The 24,434-nt window shown below is 49.7% G+C and overlaps 2 protein-coding genes across 3 annotated transcripts; both read left to right on the forward strand.

Moving 5' to 3' along the window:
* Positions 1-5,042: 5,042 nt before the first annotated feature.
* LOC125508170 (universal stress protein PHOS34-like) lies at positions 5,043-18,122 on the forward strand. The gene is made up of 4 exons (XM_048672777.1): positions 5,043-5,356; positions 5,455-5,543; positions 5,973-6,094; positions 17,690-18,122. Exons 1-4 carry the CDS (start codon positions 5,137-5,139, stop codon positions 17,775-17,777), a joined length of 519 nt encoding a protein of 172 aa, XP_048528734.1. The 5' UTR covers positions 5,043-5,136; the 3' UTR covers positions 17,778-18,122.
* Positions 18,119-20,016, forward strand: LOC125508169 (universal stress protein PHOS34-like). 2 transcript variants are annotated; one of them, XM_048672775.1, is made up of 4 exons: positions 18,119-18,252; positions 18,331-18,712; positions 18,812-18,933; positions 19,593-20,016. In XM_048672775.1, the coding sequence occupies exons 2-4, from the start codon at positions 18,353-18,355 to the stop codon at positions 19,714-19,716; spliced, it is 606 nt and encodes a 201-aa protein (XP_048528732.1). In that variant the 5' UTR covers positions 18,119-18,252; positions 18,331-18,352; the 3' UTR covers positions 19,717-20,016. The 2 variants fall into 2 exon arrangements, with proteins under 2 accessions (XP_048528732.1, XP_048528733.1); XM_048672776.1 differs by having other exon boundaries at positions 18,124-18,252; positions 18,323-18,712.
* The last annotated feature ends 4,418 nt before the right edge of the window (positions 20,017-24,434 follow it).

The following is a 24,434-nucleotide window of genomic DNA, read 5'->3' on the forward strand; positions in this document are numbered from 1 at the left end:
GTCGTCCCACCGCCTTCGCCGCTAGTGTCGATCTTTGGCATGCCCGCCTCGGTCATCCCAACTCCACCGTTATGCGTCAGATTCTTTAGAGTTTTTCTTTCTCATGTAATAAGGTCGAGGACCACACTTGTGAGGCTTGCCGTCTTGGCAAGCACGTTCGTCTTTCCTTTAGCGAGTCTACAAACATTTCCACCTTTCCGTTTCAGTTATTGCATAGTGATGTTTGGACGTCCCCGGTTGCGAGCAACACGGGCTACTTATACTATTTGGTGATATTGGATGATTTTTCTCATTATGTGTGGACATTCCCTCTCCGTCGCAAGTCCGACGCTTTTGCCACACTCACAGCCTTTTATTCATATGTCACCACACAGTTCGGTCGTCCTATTCTCGCCTTGCAAACTGACAACGGTAAGGAGTTTGACAACGTCGCCGTCCGCAATCTTCTTGCGTCCCACGGCACCATCTTTCGCCTCACCTGTCCCTACACATCCCAGCAGAATGGTTGCGCTGAGCGCGTCATTCGCACTCTTAATGACTGTGTCCGCACGTTGCTCTTCCACTCCTACGTGCCTCCTCGGTTCTGGCCGGACGCGCTCGTGACCGCCAGCCTCCTTATTAACATTCGCCCGTGTCGTTCCCGCTGGAACTACACTCCTCACCGGCTCCTCTTCGATGCGGTTCCATCTTATGATGGTCTTCGCATCTTCGGGTGTCTCTGTTATCCTAGCACCGCGTCCACTGCTCCTCACAAACTCGCTCCCCGGTCGCTTCCTTGCATCTTCCTTAGTTATCCTCCCAACACAAAAGGTTACCGGTGCTATGATCCAGTGTCCCACCGCATTTTCACTTCGCGGCATGTGTACTTTGATGAGCTGGTGTTCCCGTTTCAGCAGGTACAGTCACCTTCGGCATCTCCCGCGGCGCGGTTCGCCCCTGCCTCCACCTCTGGCGGACCGCCCAGCCGCGCACCGGACTCGGCCCTGCCCGCACTCCCCGCGCCGGCGGCCCCTGTTGCTGCGTCCCCTGCTACGGCCCCTACTGCGGCCCCCGTCGTCGCGGCCCCTGCCGCGGCCCCCGTCGCCGCAGCCCCTGCCGCGGTCACCTTGGCCGCTCCAGCTGCGGTCCCCTCGGCCGCTCCAGCTGCGGCCCCCTCGGCCGCTCCCCTATGTGGCCCCCGTCGCTGCGGCCGCCCCCGACACTGGTGTGGTCACTCGGGCTTGGACCGGGACACTTCGTCCCAGCACGCGCTACCCGTCGGACGAGTACGCGTGTGCCGCATCTACCTCGGCGCCGTCTCCGCTCCCCACCTCCGATCGACTGGCTAGCTGCGATGCGTGAGGAGTTTGACGCCCTGCAGCGCAACCGTACGTGGCAGCTTGTTCCGCGGCCTCCCCATGCCAATGTCATCACTGGCAAGTGGGTCTTCCGCCACAAGACTCGCCCCGACAGTTCTCTGGAGTGCTACAAGGCGCGTTGGGTGGTGCGCGGCTTCCGCCAGCGTGCCGGCGTGGACTTCACTGACCCTTCGCCCCGGTTGTTAAATCGGGCACGATTCGCGCGGTTCTCCGGCTTGCTGTTTCTCGCGCCTGGCCAGTCCACCAGCTCGATGTGTCCAATGCTTTCTTGCATGGCCATCTCGACGAGCAGGTGTTTTGTCAGCAGCCTACTGGTTTCGTCGACACCAACTATCCGGACCATGTGTGCTTACTCTCCCGTTCTCTCTACGAATTGAAGCAGGCACCTCGAGCCTGGTACCAGCGGATCGCGGCCTTCCTTCAGCAGCAGGGGTTCCGGTCCACACGGTCCGATGCCTCCCTGTTTGTCTATCACCAAGGCCCCGCCACCGCGTACCTCCTACTGTATGTCGATGACATCATCCTGACTGCATCCTCGCCAACGCTACTTCAGCAGATCACAGCTCGCCTCGGCACCGAGTTCGCCCTCAAGGACTTGGGGGCTCTCCACTACTTCCTCGACATCGAGGTCGTGCGCCGGGCCACTAGCTTCTTCCTGCACCAGCAGAAGTACGCCTACGAGCTTCTGGAGCGAGCGGGCATGCTTAACTGCAAGCCTGCTCCCACGCCTGTCGACACGAAGGCTAAGGTGTCCGTCGTCGAGGGTTCTCCGGCGTCCGATGCCCCCTTCTACCACTCCATCATCGGTGCGCTTCAGTACCTCACACTGACGCGTCCGGACATTCAGTATGCTGTCCAGCAGGTGTGCCTTCATATGCATGCTCCTCGTGACACCCATTGGGCTCTCGTGAAACGTATACTTCGGTACATACGTGGCACCACAGCCATGGGTCTCACCCTGACGGCATCACCTGACACCAGCCTTGTCGCCTACTCCGACGCCGACTGGGTTGGGTGTCCCAACACTCGACGCTCCACTTCCGGCTACTGCGTCTACCTCGGCCCCTCTCTGATTTCGTGGTCGTCTAAATGACAACCCACGGTCTCACGATCGAGCGCCGAGGCTGAGTACCAGGTCGTGGCCAACGCCGTCGCGGAGTGCTCTTGGCTACGACAACTACTTCAGGAGTTGCTATGTGAGGTTACCAAGGCGACGCTCGTCTACTGTGATAATGTCTCCGCGGTGTACCTTGCTGCCAACCCTGTCCATCACCGACGGACGAAGCATATTGAGCTCGACATCCACTTCGTCAGGGAGCACGTCGCCCTTGGTCGTGTTCGTGTTCTACACGTGCCCACCGATCAGCAGTTCGCCGATGTCATGACGAAGGGACTACCCACCTCGACCTTCGAGGGCTTTCGGTCCAGTCTTTGCGTCACCGGCGACGCTTCGACTGCGGGGGGTGTTGAGTATGTTATTTGTGCATGTATATTGACTAGGCCCACCTCTCTAGTTTGTTGTATAGATTGAGGTAGAGGCCCCACCTTGTACATCATATATACGTGCCTATGCACGAAAGCAACATATCGATGCACCAAATCATTCTTCTACACTATGCAACAAATTTCATTGGGAAAAACCGCAGTGTTCCTACAAAGTTACATATGCTTTGTTTAACTTGATGATCCAGAAACAAGATATAGATCTGCAGCTCACTAGAACTCAACTTTTTTTTGCCTGCTGCTTATCGTCCATCACATCTTTATGGTTGCATTTGCATGTTCAGAACTGGTTCGCCCATCTCCTGTATGGTTGTATGCGGTATGCGAATGCTTGGTATGCCAGTTAAAAGATGCAAATGGTAAATGACAAGACACAACATCCTTATGTACCTAAGTCTATATCAGTTATTTTAGATCTGTAAGATAATGTATAGACAAGAAATCACATACATGATAGTATAACACAGATCCATATGAACTAAGACTAGACCCCGGGGCTGGGTTGACTTGGTGTACCCCCTGGGGCTAGGGTATAAATAAATATGTTTCTCTCATTTCCTTGTGCTGAGTTTTCCTTATCGTCTTGCAATATTCATCCGGCTAGGGAATCACGAGGTTTTTCACGTCCAATGGAACACAAGCCTTTTTCAATACATATTGCTTGAGGCGCTGCGTTTCAGATCGACGCCACTTTATTCATGGGTGGGATTGGTAGTTTTGAGCCACTTAATTTAAGGATTGCAAGTGTTGTCACCCTTGTTTAATACCAAATATATTATCTGTCTAGCTAGATTTTTATTTGCGTTTGTGTCACAGGTTGCAAAGAATCTTGTAGCTCAGGTCACCTACCGCAAATACACCTTCTGGATCAGGTATGTATCATATGGCCGCTTGTCTCTCCAACACAGATGAACTACAACCTTAATTGTCCCCAGTAACTTGTTATGTGATAAGATTCCTCCCATCTGGCGCCGCCGTCATCCTCGCACCATTGCGCGCGACGTCGGAGACATGGACGAGGTCGAGCAGTCTTGCCTTCATCCTCTTCCCTCGGTGTGTGGAGCCGAGGATACGGACGAGGTGAAGCAATCTGTGGCAACTTCATCGTCGTCATCTTCCCTCGGCGTGTGGAGCCGAGGATACGGACGAGGTGAAGCAATCTGTGACAACTTCATCGCCGTCCTCTCGGCGCGCGGTGCTGGAGAGATAGACAAGGAGGCCGAGAGCTGGAAGTGCAACACACTGTAGTGTTTTGCTTGATTGTGAAATATATTTATATGCCAGCATATTTTGTAGTGGTTTGTTTGACGGGAACTACCTTTATATGCCTGCATATTTTGCTTAGGTATTGATGATTTCATGCTAAATTTGTACTAGGTATCAAATGAATAAATTGTCACTGCAACAGTTATCATCAGTTAGTTGCACTTAGTTAAGTTCATGCAACTGTGTTATATCTAAAAATGCAAATAGAAATAGATTCGTACATTAGAACAGATAATAAAAAAGACAAAAGGACGCACCCCACCTGGCATCACCCAAACTCCCTCTGAGGCGGCGCAACACGGGTGCGGCTCAACCACTAAGAGCATCTTCAACAGACGCGGGCTGGCGCGACGCGCTAAAAAAAAGTATACAGCGCCGAAATAGCGCTTTTGCGCGCGGGAGGTTTACCAGACGCACAAAACCACAACACCTAACCTGGCGGACTCACGCGCAGCTGCCCGCGCGCTCAAGCCGGCGCCTCAAATTTGCAGCTCCGCTGCCCGCGTGCACTAATTTGCAGCTTCGTTTTTGTGCGTACTTTATTTTATAGCTTTTACTGAAGCGTTATTTTTGGTCACGCACGTGCTATATAAAAATCTTTTTCAGCATCCGTTTTATATAGCGCGTCTGTTGAAGATGCCCTAATGATTTGCCAACGGGCGACTAAGCCCAAGTTGCCGATGAGCAGCTGGCACCACAGCTTTGACATAATGACAGACAAAGCCGGCGAAATACAATGCACCGGGCACTGCAGGACGATCGCATCCCACAGGACAGGAGGCTCAACTGACGTGCCCGGCCGTCGAATCAGATCACGTAAGGTAGCCACCGGGCCCACCGGCGCGCGCTCTGCAATGCTGGTCCCACCCGTCAGAGCGCCCGTCAAGCACGTTATTATCGCAAGGTTCATGAGGAGTACACGCCGCTGCGCTTCCATTCCAGACCCGTCGAGAGACCGCGAGGACTGTGTAGCGTGTTGCAGGAGAGAAGCCCAAGCTTTGGCGGAGCCATGGCGGAGGAAACGGGGGCGACGGCGGCTTCAGGGCCGGCGGCGGGCGGAGAGGGCAAGATGACGATGGTGGTCGGGGTGGACGAGAGCGAGCACAGCTACTACGCGCTGCAGTGGACGCTCCTCCACTTCTTCTCCCCGGGCCAGCAGCAGCAGTACCGCCTCGTCGTCGTCACGGCCAAGCCCACCGCCGCGTCCGCCGTCGGCCTCGCCGGACCAGGTGCGCACCCTCTTCCCTCCCACGCGTTTCCAGAATTGGGGATCGCGCTCGATCGGATTTGTACGGAGATTTACCGGTCGATTTTTACTTGTAATAAGGTGCCGCGGACGTGCTGCCGTTCGTTGAGGCGGACCTGAAGCGAAGCTCGCTGCGCGTCATCGACAAGGCCAAGGAGCTCTGCGCGCAGGTAGATTTCTGTACTGCTCTGGTCGTAGTAGTACAATATAATACTACTAGACTTGAATATTGCTAAAATCGGTGTCACGTCAAGACTAGAAGGACGCTGGACGCGTATGATCCCGTCAAAAGAAGAAGGACGCGTATGATCTTGAACATTGCTTTAATTTAAACCACGTCTATATTATGCCTACAGTTTTTTGTCTAACAATTATTATACCTAATATAAAGGAGTTTGTAATACGAATCACACTTACCCTACATCAAGGGAGCTCTTAAGCTAGCTTAACGTCTAATTTCCCCGCGGATGAAAAGTCTAGTCGGACCAAATTTAAGCCGGGCTCGTCCTGAGAATTGGTTGTCAGTTAGAGATTATGCTTAGAGCGAGGACAGTGAACCATTTTTGCTCATTATAAGATTGTTGATGATTTTGCTGTAGGTGAGTGATGCTGTCTTTGAAGTGGTGGAGGGGGATGCCAGGAACGTCCTCTGCGAGGCGGTAGAAAGGCATCACGCAGAGATGTTGGTTGTGGGCAACCATGGCTATGGAGCAATCAAAAGGTATTGCAACATTTGCTACTTGTGCTCTGTTCTCCCCTGCTTGCAGTTTGGATTAATGGCACCTGGTCGGTGCTGTCCACAATTGCCACTTGTTAGAAGGGAGAGAGAGAATTGGTGGAATATGATGATCGTTGTATTGCTTGAGCCTCGTGGGTATATATATAGGAGTATATGATCTACTTGGAGTACAAGACAAGCCAGAATATTCCTAGTTTATCATATGTTTCCTAATACAATCACGTTACTCAACATCTCCCCGCAGTCACAATGGTAGCGACGCAGATGGTGAGACTGAAGAAGAATCCAAAGGCAAGCCGACGGACAAGCCCCCACAGTCGTAACGGTCGACGCATCGCGGAGTCGTGTCTGGAGTGGCGACCGACGAGGTTGCTCAAGCAAGGCGGTAGCCCTTTGTGCCGTTGTCGAGGTAGTCGAGAGCGTGGGTGGTGGAGCCATGGTCGAGGTAGTCGTGCGAAGAATGTTGTGGTCGATGTCGAGTCGGGGTAGCCGGTGTCGAGGAAGTCGTCGTGGAGCCGCGGGCGCAAAAAGGCGCCGAGTTAGTCATGGGCGCAGTAGTGGTGCCTCGGGGAGAAGACGTTGTTGACGATGCGTCGCGCCGGGGTTGTCAAGCCCGGGGACATATCGTAGACGAAGGCACGCACCAGTGTCGGCAGCACCGGGCATGCGTAGACGGACGAAGACAAAGTTGACGAAGCGCCGCACAAGGCTTGCCAGGCCCGGGGACAAGTCGTGGACGAAGGCATGCTTCGGTGTTGCCAGCATCGAGCATGTGTAGATTGAGACCTGCACGAGCTGTACGCCATGTCGAAGAAATCGAAAAAGCCAGCAGAGAAGGACTCGACGACGGGTGCAGCGTCAATCGGCGCGGGGCTGATGTCGCCCGCGGTTGTCGGAGTAGACGAAGTGGTCGGGGTAGATGACGGCGAAGCTGGCGATGGGCTAGTGTTAGACGAAGACGAAGGGGTTGGACGGGCAGCGGCGGCGGCTACGGGGGTAGTCGCGGCGGCCGCCGAAGAAGAGCAGCTGCGGCGGCCTGACGGCGGCGGCTGCTAGGTTAGGAGCGTGACGGCGATGCTCGAAGGAGGCGAGGAACCCGACAGCGTGACGAAGACCGGCGCGGACGGTGGCGTTCCCGCATCAAGGGAGACGGCGCGACGCATACCACGGGAGATCGACGCGCGTGACGGCGGAGTGGACTGCGGGCCGCCACGCTACGGCCCGAAGGGGCGACGCAGTGGCGGCAGGCAGGTCGGGGCGACGGCGGGAAGACCTTGGGGCGGCGGCTGGGACCGCGGGCCATGGCGCTGCGGCCCGAAGGGCCGACGCAACGGTGGCGCGCCAGTCGGTGCAGCCACGGGGACGACCTTGGGCGATGGCGGAGACCGCGTGCCATGCTCGCTACGGCCCGATGGGGTGACGCAGCGGGAGTGCGAGGGTCGGTGCTGCCACGGAAACGGCCTGAAACGGACGTACTCGAGGCGGCGGTAGACCGCGGGCCGCGACACTACGACCCAAAGGGGCGACGCAGCGGCAGCACGCGTGTCGATGCAGCCACGAGAAGAACCATGGGGCGGCGACGTTGTGGCCCAACGGGGCGACACAGCGGCAGCCTGATGCTCGATCGGTGGAGAGGCACGCTAAACTCGGGGATGATCTTCACGGGGCCTGCGAAGACGCGCGCAACCGACGGGCCAAGTCGGTCGCACTGCGTAGTTGAGGCGGATCGCGGCGGCGGGCGGGTGATCATTTCGATCGCGCACGAGGTCGGGGACGCCGCTCGGTGGAGATGGGGTGGCGACGGAGCCCTAGATGAAGCCGGCGACGGCGGGCTGCAGGGCAGCTATGATTGGCCGTCGCATGGCGCGAGGCCGCCGGGTCGAGGTGATGCAGGAGTCCTGGTCGGAGCAAGACGGTGACGGTCGGCGTAGATCGACAGGCCGGCTGGTGCGCGAACGGCGGCGTTGAAGGGCAGCCACATGACGCGTGGCCGCCGGGTCGGAGTGACCGGCGGGCAGACGCGCGAGGCCGCAGGGTTAGGGCGACCGGCGGGCAGACGCACGGACGACGCGCGAGGCCACCGGGTCGATGAAGAAGCCAGTCGATCACGTCGGTGTTGGAGTAGAGGCGTGCGGGGTCGACGCGGCGGCGGGTGACGTAAACCGATCAAGATAGATCGAAAAACCAAAAAGAAAAACACCGATCAAAACGATTGGCAAGAGAGCGAAAAACCCGAAGCAAGAGCTCATGAAAAGACTCTCTAGGGCAGCCGGCCAACACGGCCGGCGGACGAACCCTAGGTACGGGCGCCGCGGCCCCCGGCGACGGTTATGGAGACCGTCTGCCCCGGGGGCGGCGCGTAAGTGTGAAGCGGCGGCGGCTAGGGTTTAGAATCGACTTGCGATAGATACTATGTTAGAAGGGAGAGAAAGAATTAATGGAATATGTTGATCGTTGTATTGCTTGAGCCTCGTGGGTATATATATAGGAGTACATGTTCTATTTAAAGTACAAGACAAGTCAGAATATTTCTACTTTATCCTATGTTGGAGAACGTAGCAGAAATTTTAAATTTTTCTACGTGTCACCAAGATCTATCTATGGAGAAACCAGCAACAAGGGAAAAGAGAGTGCATCTACATACCCTTGTAGATCGCTAAGCAGAAGCGTTCAAGAGAACGGGGTTGAAGGAGTCGTACTCGTCGTGATCTAAATCACCGGAGATCCTAGTGCCGAACGGACGGCACCTCCGCGTTCAACACACGTACAGCCCGGTGACGTCTCCCATGCCTTGATTCAGCAAGGAGAGAGGAAGAGGTTGAGGAAGACTTCATCCAGCAGCAGCACAACGGCGTGGTGGTGGTGGAGGAGCATGGTACTCCAGCAGGGCTTCGCCAAGCACCGCAAGAGACGAGGAGGGAGAGGGGTAAGGCTGCGTCAAAAAGGAGAGGAACTCGTGTGTGTTGGGCAGCCCAAACCTCAAGTATATATAGGGGGAGGGGAGGGGCTGCGACCCTAACTAAGTTTCCACCCCTAGAGGTGGCGGCTAGCCTAGATCCCATCTAAGGGGGGCGGCCAAGGGGGAGAGAGGGGAGGCGCACCTGGGGTGGGCCTTAGGGCCCATCTGCCCTAGGGTTTGCCCCCTTCCCTCTCCCTTGTGCCTTGGGCCTTGGTGGGGGACGCACCAGCCCATCTGGGGCTGGTCCCATCCCACACTTGGCTCATGCAACCCTTCAGGGCTGGTGGCCCCACTTGGTGGACCCCCGGGACCCTCCTGATGATCCTGGTACGTTACCGATAAACCCCGAAACTTTTCCGGCGACCAAAACAGGACTTCCTATATATAAATCTTTACCTCCGGACTATTCTGAAACTCCTCGTGACGTCCGGGATCTCATCCGGTACTCCGAACAACATTCGATGACCACGTATATCTATTCCCTATAACCCTAGCGTCATCGAACCTTAAGTGTGTATACCCTACGGGTTCGAAAACCATGCAGACATGACCGACACGTTCTCCGGTCAATAACCAACAGCGGGATATGGATACCCATGTTGGTTCCTACATGTTCCACGATGATTTCATTGGATGAACCACGATGTCGAGGATTCGATCAATCCCATATACAATTCCCTTTGTCTAGCGGTATTGTACTTGCCCGAGATTCGATCGTCGGTATCCCGATACCTTGTTCAATATCGTTACCGGCAAGTCTCTTTTACTTGTTCCATAACACATCATTCCGTGATCAATTCCTTGGTCACATTGTGCACATTATGATGATGTCCTACCGAGTGGGCCCAAAGATACCTCTCCGTTTACACGGAGTGATAAATCCCAGTCTCGATTCGTGCCAACCCAACAGACACTTTCGGAGATACCTGTAGTGTACCTTTATAGCCACCCAGTTACGTTGTGACGTTTGGCACACCCAAAGTATTCCTACGGTATCCGGGAGTTGCACAATCTCATGGTCTAAGGAAATGATACTTGACATTTAGAAAAGATTTAGCATACGAACTACACGATCTTTGTGCTAGGCTTAGGATTGGGTTTTGTCCATCACATCATTCTCCTAATGATGTGATCCCATTATCAACGACATCCAATGTCCATGGTCAGGAAACCGTAACCATCTATTGATCAACGAGCTAGTCAACTAGAGGCTTACTAGGGACATGGTGTTGTCTATGTATCCACACATGTATCTGAGTTTCCTATCAATACAATTCTAGCATGGATAATAAACGATTATCATGAACAAGGAAATATAATAATAATCAATTTATTATTGCCTTTAGGGCATATTTCCAACAGTCTCCCACTTGCAATAGAGTCAATAATCTAGTTCACATCGCCATGTGACTAACACTCACAGGTCACATCGCCATGTGACCAACATACAAAGAGTTTACTAGTGTCACTAAACTAGTTCACATCATCATGTGATTAAGACTCAATGAGTTTTGGGTTTGATCATGTTTTGCTTGTGAGAAAGGTTTTAGTCAACGGGTCTGCAACATTCAGATCCGTATGTACTTCGTAAATTTCTATGTCATCTTATAAATGCTGCTTCTACGTTCCACTTGGAGCTATTCCAAATGGTTGCTCCACTATACGTATCCGGTTTGCTACTCAGAGTCATTCGGATAGGTGCTAAAGCTTGCATCGATGTAACCCTTTACGCCGAATTCTTTATCACCTCCATAATCGAGAAACATGTCCTTATTACTCCAAGGACAATTTTTGACCGCTATCTAGTGATCCACTCCTGGATCACCTTTGTACCCTCTTGCCAGACATGTGGCAAGGCACACATCAGGTGCGGTACTCAGCATGGCATACCGTATAGAGCCTATGACAAAAGCATAGGGGATGACATTCGTCCTTTCTCTTTCTTCTGCCGTGGTCGAGCTTTAAGTCTTAACTTCATACCTTACAACTCAGGCAAGAACTCCTTCTTTGACTGATCCATCTTGAACACCTTCAAGATCATGTCAAGGTATGTGCTCATTTGAAAGTACCATTAAGCGTTTTGATCTATCCTTATAGATCTTGATGCTCAACGTTCAAGTAGCTTAATCCAGGCTTTCCATTGAAAAACACTTTTTAAATAACTCTGCATGCTTTCTAGAAATTCTACATCATTTCCGATCAACAACATGTTAACAACACATACTCATCAGAAATTCTATAGTGCTCCCACTCACTTCTTTGGAAATACAAGTTTCTTATAAACTTTGTATACACCCAAAATCTTTGATCATCTCATCAAAGCATACATTCCAACTCCGAGATACTTACTTCAGTCCTTAGAAGGATTGCTGGAGCTTTGCATACTTATTAGTATCTTTCAGGATTGACAAAAACTTTCGGTTGTATCACATACAACCTTTCCTCAAAAAAATCGTCGAGGAAACAATGTTTTGACATCCTATCTGCAAGATTTCATAAATAATGCAGTAATCGCTAATATAATTCCAACAGACTCTTAGCATCGCTACGAGTGAGAAAGTCTCATCATAGTCAACTCCTTGAACTTGTCGAAAAATCTTAACGACAAGTCGAGCTTTCTTAATGGTGATACTTACCATCATTGTCCATCTTCCTTTTAAAATCCATCTATACTCAATAGCCTTACGACCATCGAGCCGTTCTGTCAAAATCTACACTTTGTTTTCATACATGAATCCTCTCTCGGATTTTATGGCCTCAAGCCATTTATCGGAATCCGGGCCCACCATCGCTTCTCCATAGCTCGTAGGTTCATTGTTGTCTAGCAACATGACTTCCAAGACAGAATTACGTACCACTCTGAAGTAGTACGCATCCTTGTCATCCCACGAGGTTTGTTAGTGACTTGATCTGAAGTTTCATGATCACTATCATAAGCTTCCACTTCAATTGGTGTAGGTGCCATAAGAACAACTTTCTGTGCCCTGCCACACACTAGTTGAAGAGACGGTTCAATAACCTCATCAAGTCTCCACCATCCTCCCACTCAATTCTTTCGAGAGAAACTTTTCCTCGAGAAAGAATCCGATTCTAGAAACAATCCCTTATTGCTTTCGAATCTGAGACGGGAGGTATACCCAACTGTTTTGGGTGTCCTATGAAGATGCATTTATCCGCTTTGGGTTTGAGCTTATCAGCCTGAAACTTTTTCACATAAGCGTCGCAGCCCCAAATTTTTAAGAAATGACAGCTTAGGTTTCTCTAAACCACAGTTCATACGGTGTCATCTCATCGGAATTACGTGGTGCCCTATTTAAAGTGAATGCGGTTGTCTCTAATGCCTAACCCATAAACTATCGTGGTAATTCGATAAGAGACATCATGGTATGCATCATATCCAATAGGGTGCAGTTATGATGTTCGGACACAGCATCACACTATGGTGTTCCAGGCTATATTAGTTGTGAAACAATTTCCACAATGTCTTAATTCTGTGCCAAACTCGTAATTCAGATATTCATCTCTATGATCATATCATAGATATTTTATCCTCTTGTCACGACGATCTTTCAACTTCACCCTGAAATTACTTGAACCTTTCAATAATTCAGACTCGTGATTCATCAAGTAAATATACTCAACATCTACTCAAATCATCTGTGAAGTAAGAACATAACGATATTCACTACATGCCTCAGCACTCATTGGACTGCACACATCAAAATGTATTACTTCCAACAAGTTGCTTTCTAGTTCCATTTTACTGAAAACGAGGCTTTCAGTCATCTTGCCCATGTGGTATGATTTGCATGTCTCAAGTGATTCAAAATCAAGTGAGTCCAAACGGTCCATTTGCATGGAGTTTCTTCATGCATATACACCAATAGACATGGTTCGCATGTCTCAAACTTTTCAAAAACGAGTGAGCCCAAGGATCCATCAACATGGAGCTTCTTCATGCGTTTTATACCGATATGACTTACATGGCAGTGCCACAAGTAGGTGGTACTATCATTACTATCTTTTGGCATGAACATGTGTATCACTACGATCGAGATTCAATAAACCATTCATTTTAGGTGCAAGACCATTGAAGGTATTATTCAAATAAATAGAGTAACCATTATTCTCCTTAAATGAATAACTGTATTGCGATAGACATAATCCAATCATGTCTATGCTCAACGCAAGCACCAATCTCGATGGTAGAGGGAGCGTACGATATTTGATCAACCTTGGAAATACTTCCAACACATATTGTCATCCCACCTTTCAGCTAGTCTCCGTTTATTCCGTAGCCTTTTGTTTCGAGTTACTAACACTTAGCAACCGAACCGGTATCTAATACCCTGGTGCTACTAGGAGTACTAGTAAAGTACACATTAACACAATGTATATCCAATATACTTCTATCGACTTTGCCAGCCTTCTCATCTACCAAGTATCTAAGGTAATTCTGCTCCAGTGGCTGTTCCCTTTATTACAGAAGCACTTAGTCTCGGGCTTGGGTTCAACTTTGGGTTTCTTCACTAGAACATCAACTGATTTGTTGTTCCATGAAGTATCCCTTTCTTGTCCTTGCCCTTCTTGAAACTAGTGGTTTCACCAACCATCAACAATTGATACTCCTTCTTGATTTCTACGAACATCGCGAATATCTCAAGGATCATCATATATGTCCCTGATATATTATAGTTCATCACGAAGCTCTAACAGCTTGGTGGTAATGACTTCGGAGAAACATCACTATCTCATCTGGAAGATCAACTCCCACTCGATTCAAATGATTGTTGTACTCAGACAATCTGAGCACCAGCTCAACAATTGAGCTTTTCTCCCTTAGTTTGTGGGCTAAGAAAATCGTCGGAGGTCTTATACCTCTTGACGTGGGCACGAGCCTGAAATCCCAATTTCAGCCCTCGAAACATCTCATATGTTTCGCGACGTTTCAAAACGTCTTCGGTGCCTCAATTCTAAACCGTTTAACTGAACTATCATGTAGTTATCAAAATGTGTATGTCAGATGTTCGCAACATCCATAGATGACGTTCGAGGTTCAGCACACTGAGCGGTGCATTAAGGACATAAGCCTTCTATGAAGCAATGAGGACAATCCTCAGTTTACGGACCTAGTCCGCATAATTGCTACTATCAACTTTCAACTAAATTTTCTCTAGGAACATATCTAAACAGTAGAACTGAAGCGCGAGCTACGACATAATTTGCGAAGACCTTTTGACTATGTTCAGGATAATTAAGTTCATCTTATGAACTCCCACTCAGATAGACATCCCTCTAGTCATCTAAGTGATTACATGATCCGAGTCAACTAGGCCGTGTCCGATCATCACGTGAGACGGACTAGTCATCATCGGTGAACACTTCATGTTGATTGTATCTACCATACGACTCATGCTCGACCTTTCGGTCTCTTGTGTTCCGAGGCCATGTCTGTACATGCTAGGCTCGTCAAGTCAACCTAAGTGTTTCGCGTGTGTAAATCTGTCTTACACCCGTTGTATGTGAACGTAAGAATCTATCACACCCGATCATCACGTGGTGCTTCGAAACGATGAACTTTCGCAACGGTGCACAGTTAGGGGGAACACTTTCTTGAAATTTTAATGAGGGATCATCTTATTTACTACCGTCGTTCTAAGCAAATAAGATGTATAAATATGATAAACATCACATGCAATCAAATAGTGACATGATATGGCCAATATCATATTGCTCCTTTTGATCTCCATCTTCGGGGCTCCTTGATCATCATCGTCACCGGCATGACACCATGATCTCCATCATCATGATCTCCATCATCGTGTCTTCATGAAGTTGTCTCGCCAACTGTTACTTCTACTACTATAGCTAACGGTTAGCAATAAAGTAAAGTAATTACATGACGTTTATGTTGACACGCAGGTCATAAATAAATTAAGACAACTCCTATGGCTCCTGCCGGCTGTCATACTCATCGACATGCAAGTCGTGATTTCTATTACAAGAACATGATCATCTCATACATCACATATATCATTCATCACATCCTTTGGCCATATCACATCACATAGCATACCCTGCAAAAACAAGTTAGACGTCCTCTAATTGTTGTTTGCATGTTTTACGTGGCTGCTATGGGTTTCTAGCAAGAACGTTTCTTACCTACGCAAAAACCACAACGTGATATGCCAATTGCTATTTACCCTTCATAAGGACCCTTTTCATCGAATCCGATCCGACTAAAGTGGGAGAGACAGACACCCGCTAGCCACCTTATGCAACTAGTGCATGTCAGTCGGTGGAACCAGTCTCACGTAAGAGTACGTGTAAGGTCGGTCCGGGCCGCTTCATCCCACAATGTCGCCGAATCAAGATTGGACTAGTAACGGTAAGCATATTGAACAAAATCAATGCCCACAACTACTTTGTATTCTACTCGTGCATAGAATCTACGCAATAAACCTAACTCATGATGCCACTGTTGGTGAATGTAGCAGAAATTCAAAATTTTCCTACGTGTCACCAAGATCTATCTATGGAGAAACCAGCAACGAGGGGAAGGAGAGTGCATCTACATACCCTTGTAGATCGCTAAGCGGAAGCGTTCAAGAGAACGGGGTTGAAGGAGTCGTACTCGTCGTGATCCAAATCACCGGAGATCCTAGTGCCGAACGGACGGCACCTCTGCGTTCAACACACGTACAGCCCGGTGACGTCTCCCATGCCTTGATCCAGTAAGGAGAGAGGGAGAGGTTGAGGAAGACTCCATCCAGCAGCAGCACAACGGCGTGGTGGTGGTGGAGGAGCGTGGTACTCCAGCAGAGCTTCGCCAAGCACCGCAAGAGACGAGGAGGGAGAGGGGTAGGGCTGCGGCAAGAAGGAGAGGAACTCGTGTGTGTTGGGCAGCCCAAACCTCAAGTATATATAGGGGGAGGGGAGGGGCTGCGCCCCCAACTAGGTTTCCACCCATAGGGGTGGCGGCCAGCCTAGATCCCATCTAAGGGGGGCGGCCAAGGGGGGAGAGAGGGGAGGCGCACCTGGGGTGGGCCTTAGGGCCCATCTGCCCTAGGGTTTGCCCCCTTCCCTCTCCCTTGCGCCTTGGGCCTTGGTGGGGGGGCGCACCAGCCCACCTGGGGCTGGTCCCCTCCCACACTTGGCCCATGCAGCCCTCCGGGGCTGGTGGCCCCACTTGGTGGACCCCCGGGACCCTCCCGGTGGTCCCTTTACGTTACCGATAAACCCCGAAACTTTTCCGGCGACCAAAACAGGACTTCCCATATATAAATCTTTACCTCCGGACCATTCCGGAACTCCTCGTGACGTCCGGGATCTCATCCGGGACTCCGAACAACATTCGGTAACCACGTATATCTATTCCCTATAACCCTAGCGTCATCGAACCTTAAGTGTGTATACCCTACGGGTTCGGGAACCATGCAGACATGACCGAGACGTTCTCCGGTCAATAACCAACAGCGGGATCTGGATACCCATGTTGGTTCCTACATGTTCCACGATGATCTCATCGGATGAACCACGATGTCGAGGATTCGATCAATCCCGTATACAATTCCCTTTGTCTAGCGGTATTGTACTTGCCCGAGATTTGATCTTCGGTATCCCGATACCTTGTTCAATCTCGTTACCGGCAAGTCTCTTTTACTCGTTCCGTAACACATCATCCCGTGATCAACTCCTTGGTCACATTGTGCACATTATGATGATGTCCTACCGAGTGGGCCCAGAGATACCTCTCCGTTTACACGGAGTGACAAATCCCAGTCTCGATTCGTGCCAACCCAACAGACACTTTCGAAGATACCTGTAGTGTACCTTTATAGCCACCCAGTTACGTTGTGACGTTTGATACACCCAAAGTATTCCTACGATATCCGAGAGTTGCACAATCTCATGGTCTAAGGAAATGATACTTGACATTTAGAAAAGCTTTAGCATACGAACTACACGATCTTTGTGCTAGGCTTAGGATTGGGTCATCATTCTCCTAATGATGTGATCCCGTTATCAGCGACATCCAATGTCTATGGTTAGGAAACCGCAACCATCTATTGATCAACGAGCTAGTCAACTAGAGGCTTACTAGGGACATGGTGTTGTCTATGTATCCACACATGTATCTGAGTTTCCTATCAATACAATTCTAGCATGGATAATAAACGATTATCATGAATAAGGAAATATAATAATAATCAATTTATTATTGCCTCTAGGGCATATTTCCAACACGCGGCCCCCGGCGACGGTTATGGAGACCGACTGTCCCGGGGGCGGCGCGCAAGTGTGAAGCGGCGGCGGCTAGAGTTTAGAATCGACTTGTGATAGATACCATGTTAGAAGGGAGAGAAAGAATTGATGGAATATGATGATCGTTGTATTGCTTGAGCCTCGTGGGTATCGTGGGTATATATATAGGAGTACATGTTCTACTTGAAGTACAAGATAAGCCAGAATATTTCTACTTTATCCTATGTTTCCTAATACAATCAGGTTACTCAACACCACTCTCTCTAAGCCTAAAACACGTACCTTCCCTGTTTTACTTTGAATTGCCCATCATTGCTCACCTGTGTTATCAACTTTCCTGAACCTTGCTGCAGGGCTGTTCTTGGAAGTGTGAGCGATTACTGCACCCACCACGCTCACTGCACCGTGATGGTTGTGAAGAAACCAAAGCACAAGCACTGAGCAATGCCCAGCCTTGACTCTTCGCTGAACCCAGTGATTGGTATTTGAGCTTTCGTGTGCCCTGCCAGTTTGCGCATCTTTGTGAATAAATGGATTGTCGCAGTTCACAACTTCAGACTAGTGAACTCCTGCGAGTAGCCCATAATGATCCTACATGCTACATGTGGATTATTGATTGAGAATGTGAATAACTGATGTGCCTCATCAGAACAGTGTTATTTGTGATGCAGATGCATGAACGCTGTATGTATATGTAATCAAGACTGCAAGTTCCTTGCAGTGGACACGTGTGTTTAGTTCTTGTGGAACTGTATGTAATTTGTGAATGTATGCTTCTTCTGTTCAGATTTTTCTCCTTGCAAAAAGGGGACTCATAAAAAAGGAACAAAATTTGATAGCCACAGGACACGGAGGCAACCTGCGCGCTTCCCGCGCTCCGGGTCCTCCTCCCAGCCGCTAGCCCCATTTCTCAGAGGTATAAACCGTCCGCTTCATCAGCTGCTTCCCTTCTTTACTTGTTCATCATCAAAACCAACCAAGTTCAGGTCACTAGGTAATAACTGGCTCGAGGGAACATGGCGGCGGAGGGAGAGGCCCTGATGGCAGCGGAAAGGGCAGAGACGTCGACTGCACCGGCGGTGGCGACGGAGTCAGGAGCCAACGGGAAAGCGGCGGCGAGCGGGAAGCCGGCGATGGTGCTGGGGATCGACGAGAGCGAGCACAGCTACTACGCGCTGGAGTGGACGATCCGCCATTTCTTCGCCCCCGGCCAGCCGCAGCAGTACCACCTCATCGTGGTCAGCGCCAAGCCCCCTGCCGCCTCCGTCATCGGCATCGCCGGCATAGGCACGGCGGAGCTTCTCCCGAGGGTGGAGCTCGACCTCAAGCGCGCCTCCGCCAGAGTCATCGACAAGGCCAAGGAGCACTGCTCACATGTATGCGGCGTGCTTTGACAGATCGAGGAGGCATTGCTTCATTGATCGCCATATAGCATAAGCTATAAGTATTGATACATCGTCGCTATATGTATGTAGGTGGCCGATGTCAGCTATGAAGTGAAAGAGGGCGACGCGAGGAATGTGCTGTGCGAGGCAGTTGAGAGGCATCATGCAGACATGCTGGTTATGGGCAGCCATGGCTACGGCGCTTTCAAGAGGTTGGTTTGCCTTTCTAACTTTGGTGCTCACGCTTCTGTCGTTTCAAAATAACTGAAGTTCTGGGTTTTTTCTTTGTCAAACTTGGTTGAATTTGACCAAATCTGTAAAAGAAATATGTCAACATCTACAACACAAAATTTGCTTCGTTAGATTCATAACCATTTTCCTATCACCCAAAAAAAAGATACTTCATGCCATTTTTCCTAAAGTTTGACATAGGATAATCATAGAACATCAATTATTTTGGAAGGAAAATAAACTTTTTCAAGAAAATAGAAGATTTATTACCCCGGCCTCTGCATCAACAATTCATATACCTAACTTGTGACAATGCAATATGTCAACGTGCTAAAAACATTATATTAATAAAATAATCTAATAACTGTGCATGACCAGCAGGGTTGTGGCAATCAATATCCTGTTAAATTTTATCAAACAATGTTTGAATTGGAGACATGGAGAGTTTGGTTTGGATGCAACCCATGGTCATGGACAACCATTGACCATGCTTGTAATAAGAATGAAAATTGTTCAACATAGATGCAACTATGGCGATTAACCGAAACAACGATCAAGTAGCAACCATCAATAATGTATCACCATTATTGTTTTATTTATAATGGATAGAATTCTACCTAATTAAACTGATTTCTTGCAGGGCCGTCCTTGGGAGCGTGAGCGATTACTGCACTCACAACGCGCATTGCACCGTGATGATAGTGAAGAAACCAAAGCACCATAAGAAGCATGAACAATTGGGGTTCCATAGAAAGGAGGCTTGAAAAAGTTTTTAAAGCCCTTAGGTTAGAGATAGATATGAAAGGGGTTTAGGCATGCGTGTTCAAGTATTAGCTGATTGCCTTGTAGATCAATGTGTGGTCTCATCGCGAACTGAGCTAAACTCAGATGGTTAGGTTCCTTATGTTGGAACCAACCCAATAGGGTTCAACTCCTAGACTTGGCACTAGTGGTCACATTTTTCTGGATTTATTTCAGGCCTTGCGACAATGCGTATTCAGTGAGAGTCATTACGAAGGCGCATGCGATGACTTTGTCAATTTCAAGATGTTGTGCCGACTCAATATCTCGTAGGTACTCATAGTGATAGAGTGTATGTGCGTGTGCTATCCTACATTACAAAAAACATTAGACATGTATATCACATAATACTTGGATTATCTTTAGTTGCCATAGTATGAGACTCTCTTGTTTAGGGTGAGCCTTTGGTCTCTCTGGATTTATTACCTCGTTTCCTAGAGTCATTTTTCATCGTTTGTACGGCATGGATGTCCTTCTAAACAAAGGAGGTGCTACCAAAATTTAGAATATTTCCTACACCTAGTGGTGGCTAGAGTAGAGTGGTAGCACTGTATGAGAGCCCGGGTTAATAGGAATGATAGACTACTCATATCAACAAGGATATCCTTCTTTTTCGAAGCTCATTCGCAAAGAAATCCAAAGTTAAGCATGTTTGATTTGGAGCTACGGCCGGGAAGTTGCTTCCGGGTGCGCACGAGTAAGGACAAAGTGCGCAGACAAGACTAGTATTGGTCTGTAAGGATAGTGCAGATCCCGCCAGGCGTAACGGCCGGGATACGGTGGCTATGACCACGACGTTACAATTGGTATCAGAGCCGACCCTTGTAGTTACATGGACATGTGCAGGTCAGGTGCGCGAGCATGTAGCGCATGGCGCGTGTGTCCCATTGTGGCACATGGCATGTCACATGTGCCGGCCGGACTCTACGCACATACGTGTGCCAAGAGGGAAAGTTCCTGATGGGCCGACGAGGACGTCAGTTCCTTTGAGTTGAGGGTGTATGTGAGAGTCTGACTTAATAGGAATGATAGGCTACTCATATTAACAAGGAATTCCTTCTTCTCCGAGAACTCATTCACAAAGAACTCTAAAGTTAAGCGTGCTTGTCTTGGAGAGATTTAAGCATGGTTAATCGACCAGAAAGTTGTTTCCGAATGGGCCCAAGTCCTCCCTTCGGTCAAAGGAGTTGTGGTGACAAGACTCCTTGATGACAAATATGTCATCCGAGCTAAAACTCTGGAGGTGACGAAGGACGAAAAAATGAACGAGGTCCTGAACCCCACTCTCAGAAGAGATGCACATGCAAGTCATGGGAAAAGAAAACACTACCGAGACATGGCCCGCCATAGCGACTGTGTTTGTGTCACAATCACGCTCTTGGATACAAATCTCAGAGGTGGTGGCGCACCGGGCCGTCGGTTGCGAGGCGGGCGTCGGCCAACAACGTGCCGTGTGATGATGAGACGGGGTGGTGCCGAGATGTGAAAACTCTGGCGGTTGGCTCCCGACAACGTGCATGGGGTTACAGGGGAAGATGCAATCTTCCAATTTTCCCTTCTGGTGTTCTTAATACTCCATTCATTTCCTTATATATGGTCACTTTATAATTTTATGTCTAACTTTGATCATTAATTTACCAAAAAATGAGTTATATGTCATAAAAAGTATTTTATTGGATGCACATTTCAAAGAACTTTCCGAGGATATGTTTTTTATGACATATAATTCATATTTTGTTGACTAGAATTATTAGTCAAAGTTTGACACGAAATACAAGTGTCCTTGTCTGGCTACAGGCGGGACTGTCTGTAGGAGTCCCACCACATCCCATTTTGTAACGCCCGAATAGTTAAGCTACAGTAACTATCTACTAATGATGCCATGTCATCACGATTACTGTTGTTAGTTTCACGATAATTCAAATCTCTTTTCGAATTCAAATTCAAAATCTATTCAAACGATAATTTTTTTGAAAAAGTCAAATCTAAAATGTTCAAAGTGTAGCAAATAAATCATAGATGATTATGGTGGTGGATCCAAATTAACATACAATGTTTAAATGCACTAGATGATATGAACAGTCGCTGAAACAATTATTTAAACGTCTCTTAAATAATTAAATTATTAAAAACTACTTTTTATAACTACAAGAATAATTGTGGCAGTGGTATAATTACTATTAATAATTTAGGTGCTAACTATATGTTTTACAAAACTAAAACAATTAGGGAAATAAAATTAAAACAGAAAAGAAAAAAAGAAAAAAGAAAACAAAAAAAACTCCCCGGCTCCCCATGGGCCTCGGCCCATCCCACCCAACTAGCCTACTTGGCCCAACCGGCCCTCTCCCTGGCCTATACCCCTGGCCAACCCAAACCGAACCCTAACCGCTAACCCACTCCCCCGATCCCCCCCCCACTCTCCCTGGCGCCTCCTCCTTCCCCCCACGATTTGGATCGGGATCGCCCCGATCCCGCGCCGCCCCGCGACCTCTACGACGGCGCCCGTCGCCGGCGCCGCCCTGCTGCCGTCGCCACCCCGTCCTGGTCCTCCTCCTCACCGGACCGCCCTGAGCTCGGAGCCGCTCCCGACCCCGTTGCTTGCCGCCGCCGCCCAGAGCGCCTCCGGCTCGGCCACCCGTCGTCGACGCACGCCGCCCCGCCGCTGCGCCCTACGCCGTTGCCGACCACCACCACGTCACCGGAGCACCACCACCGTCACTCCGACTCGCCGGACCCCGTCGTCGCCGCCGTGCTTCCTCACCTCCTCCCCGGGTCGTCGCCGCCCCGACCTCATCACCGCCGTCGCCGGACTGCCTCCCCGTCTCCGACGCCGTCGTCTCCGACCTTCGTCGAGCCCGCTGCCCTTGACCCTGCAACCCCGGTGAGGCCCCGGGCCTCCCGCCCCCTCCCCTCGCACCCCTTGCCCATTCGGACACCGCGGACGGGCCGCGCCCTGGCCGCGCTCGTGCGCCTCCTCGCGCCGGCCTGCGCCCTCCCGGCCTCGCCCGTTCGCGGCCACGGTCGCGCCTCCGCTCGTCTCCACCTGGCCACGCCCAGCCCTGGCCTCGCCTTACCACACTCCGGCGCCACCCCTCGCCTCCGCTCGCCGTGGCCCCGGCTGGCCGCGCCAGTTTGCCGCGCCGTCGTTGCCCCGGCGGCCTCGTCCCGCCCTGCGGGCGAGTGCTCGCTCGGGTGCGCCCGCACCCGCTGGACCAAACCCGCCGAGGCCCCTGGGGCCTATGATAGATGGGCCCCACGCCCAGAACATTTTTCTTATGAAACAAAAGAGAATAATATAAAAATATAACAATAATAATAATTATTATTAATTAATTAAATTAATTTTGTATTAGTTTAACCTAATCATTTTAGTTAACTAATAAAGCCTAACTAATTAACCTAAACCCTGATTAACCTAAAAAGTGTATGACAGGTGGGTCTCACTAGACCCACACGTCAGTTTGACCAGTCAACACCTCTATTGACTGATGACGTCAGCATGCACTATTCTGGATAATGTTGAATTAAAATAATTAAATAAATCCTAAAAATGATTTAAATCTTTTAAAATTAATAGAAAATAAACCGTAGCTCAGATGAAAATACTTTTTACATGAAAGTTGCTCAGAACGACGAGACGAATCCGGATACGCAGCCTGTTCGTCCGCCACACATCCCTAACCTATCGAACTCGCAACTTTCCCCCTCCGGTTCACCGGCCCGAAAACGCGAAACACCGGGGATACTTTCCCGGATGTTTTCCCCCTTTGCCGGTATCACCTCCTACTGCGTTAGGTCACCCCTAGCACCATGTATCACCATGTTATGCTTTGTTTTGCTTTGATTGCTCTGTTATTTATTATGTTCCCCCTCCGTTACTTCTTTTCGGTAGACCCCGAGACCGTTGCCGATACCCCTGGGATCGACTACATCGATGACGAACCCTTCTCTTGCCAGAGCAACCAGGCAAGCCCCCCCCTTGATCACCAGATATCGCCTACTCTTCTCCCTACTGCTTGCTTTAGAGTAGTGTAGCTTGTTACTGCTTTCCGTTAATCCTATTATGATGCATAGCCTGTCATTGTTGCTACAGATGTTGATACCTTACCTGCAATCCTAAATGCTTAGTATAGGATGCTAGTTTACCATCAGTGGCCCTACATTCTTGTCCGTCTGCCATGCTATACTATCGGGCCGTGATCACTCGAGAGGTGGTCACGGGTATATACTTATACATAATATATGATACTTGTGGTGACAAAAGACGGGTCGGCTCGAGGAGTACCCGCGGTTGATTCACGAATTGGGGGCTGGAAGGACATACTTTCCCGATAGCTCTCTGTGTGGATCTTTGTGGCGAAGCGACAGGGAAGGTTGAGACCACCTAGGAAAGAGGTGGGCGTGGTCCTGGTCGGCGTTCGCGGTTATTTCAAGATAACACGTTTAACGAGATCTTGGTATTTGATCTGAGTCTGGCCACTGACCTAAACGCACTAACCAACTACGCGGGAACAGTTATGGGCACTCGACGTCATGGTATCAGCCGAAGCCTTCGTGACGTCAACGACTGAGCGGCGCGTGCCGGGTTGGACTAGAATGCCTGCTCTTGTATAAGGGAGGCTAGGTCGGCTCACCAGCCGCCCTCGCAACATGCACGTGTGCAATGGGCGATGGGCCC

This window comes from Triticum urartu, chromosome 5, assembly GCF_003073215.2.
Source record: "Triticum urartu cultivar G1812 chromosome 5, Tu2.1, whole genome shotgun sequence".
NCBI lineage: Eukaryota > Viridiplantae > Streptophyta > Magnoliopsida > Poales > Poaceae > Triticum > Triticum urartu.

Coding starts and splice junctions, on each gene's coding strand:
- LOC125508170 (XM_048672777.1), top strand. CDS start 5,137: ATGGCGGAGGAAACGGGGGCGACGGCGGCTTCAGGGCCGGCGGCGGGC. Junction 5,357..5,454: donor CGTCGGCCTCGCCGGACCAG/GTGCGCACCCTC, acceptor ACTTGTAATAAG/GTGCCGCGGACGTGCTGCCG. Junction 6,095..17,689: donor GGCTATGGAGCAATCAAAAG/GTATTGCAACAT, acceptor ACCTTGCTGCAG/GGCTGTTCTTGGAAGTGTGA.
- LOC125508169 (XM_048672775.1), top strand. CDS start 18,353: ATGGCGGCGGAGGGAGAGGCCCTGATGGCAGCGGAAAGGGCAGAGACG. Junction 18,713..18,811: donor CCAAGGAGCACTGCTCACAT/GTATGCGGCGTG, acceptor ATATGTATGTAG/GTGGCCGATGTCAGCTATGA. Junction 18,934..19,592: donor GGCTACGGCGCTTTCAAGAG/GTTGGTTTGCCT, acceptor GATTTCTTGCAG/GGCCGTCCTTGGGAGCGTGA.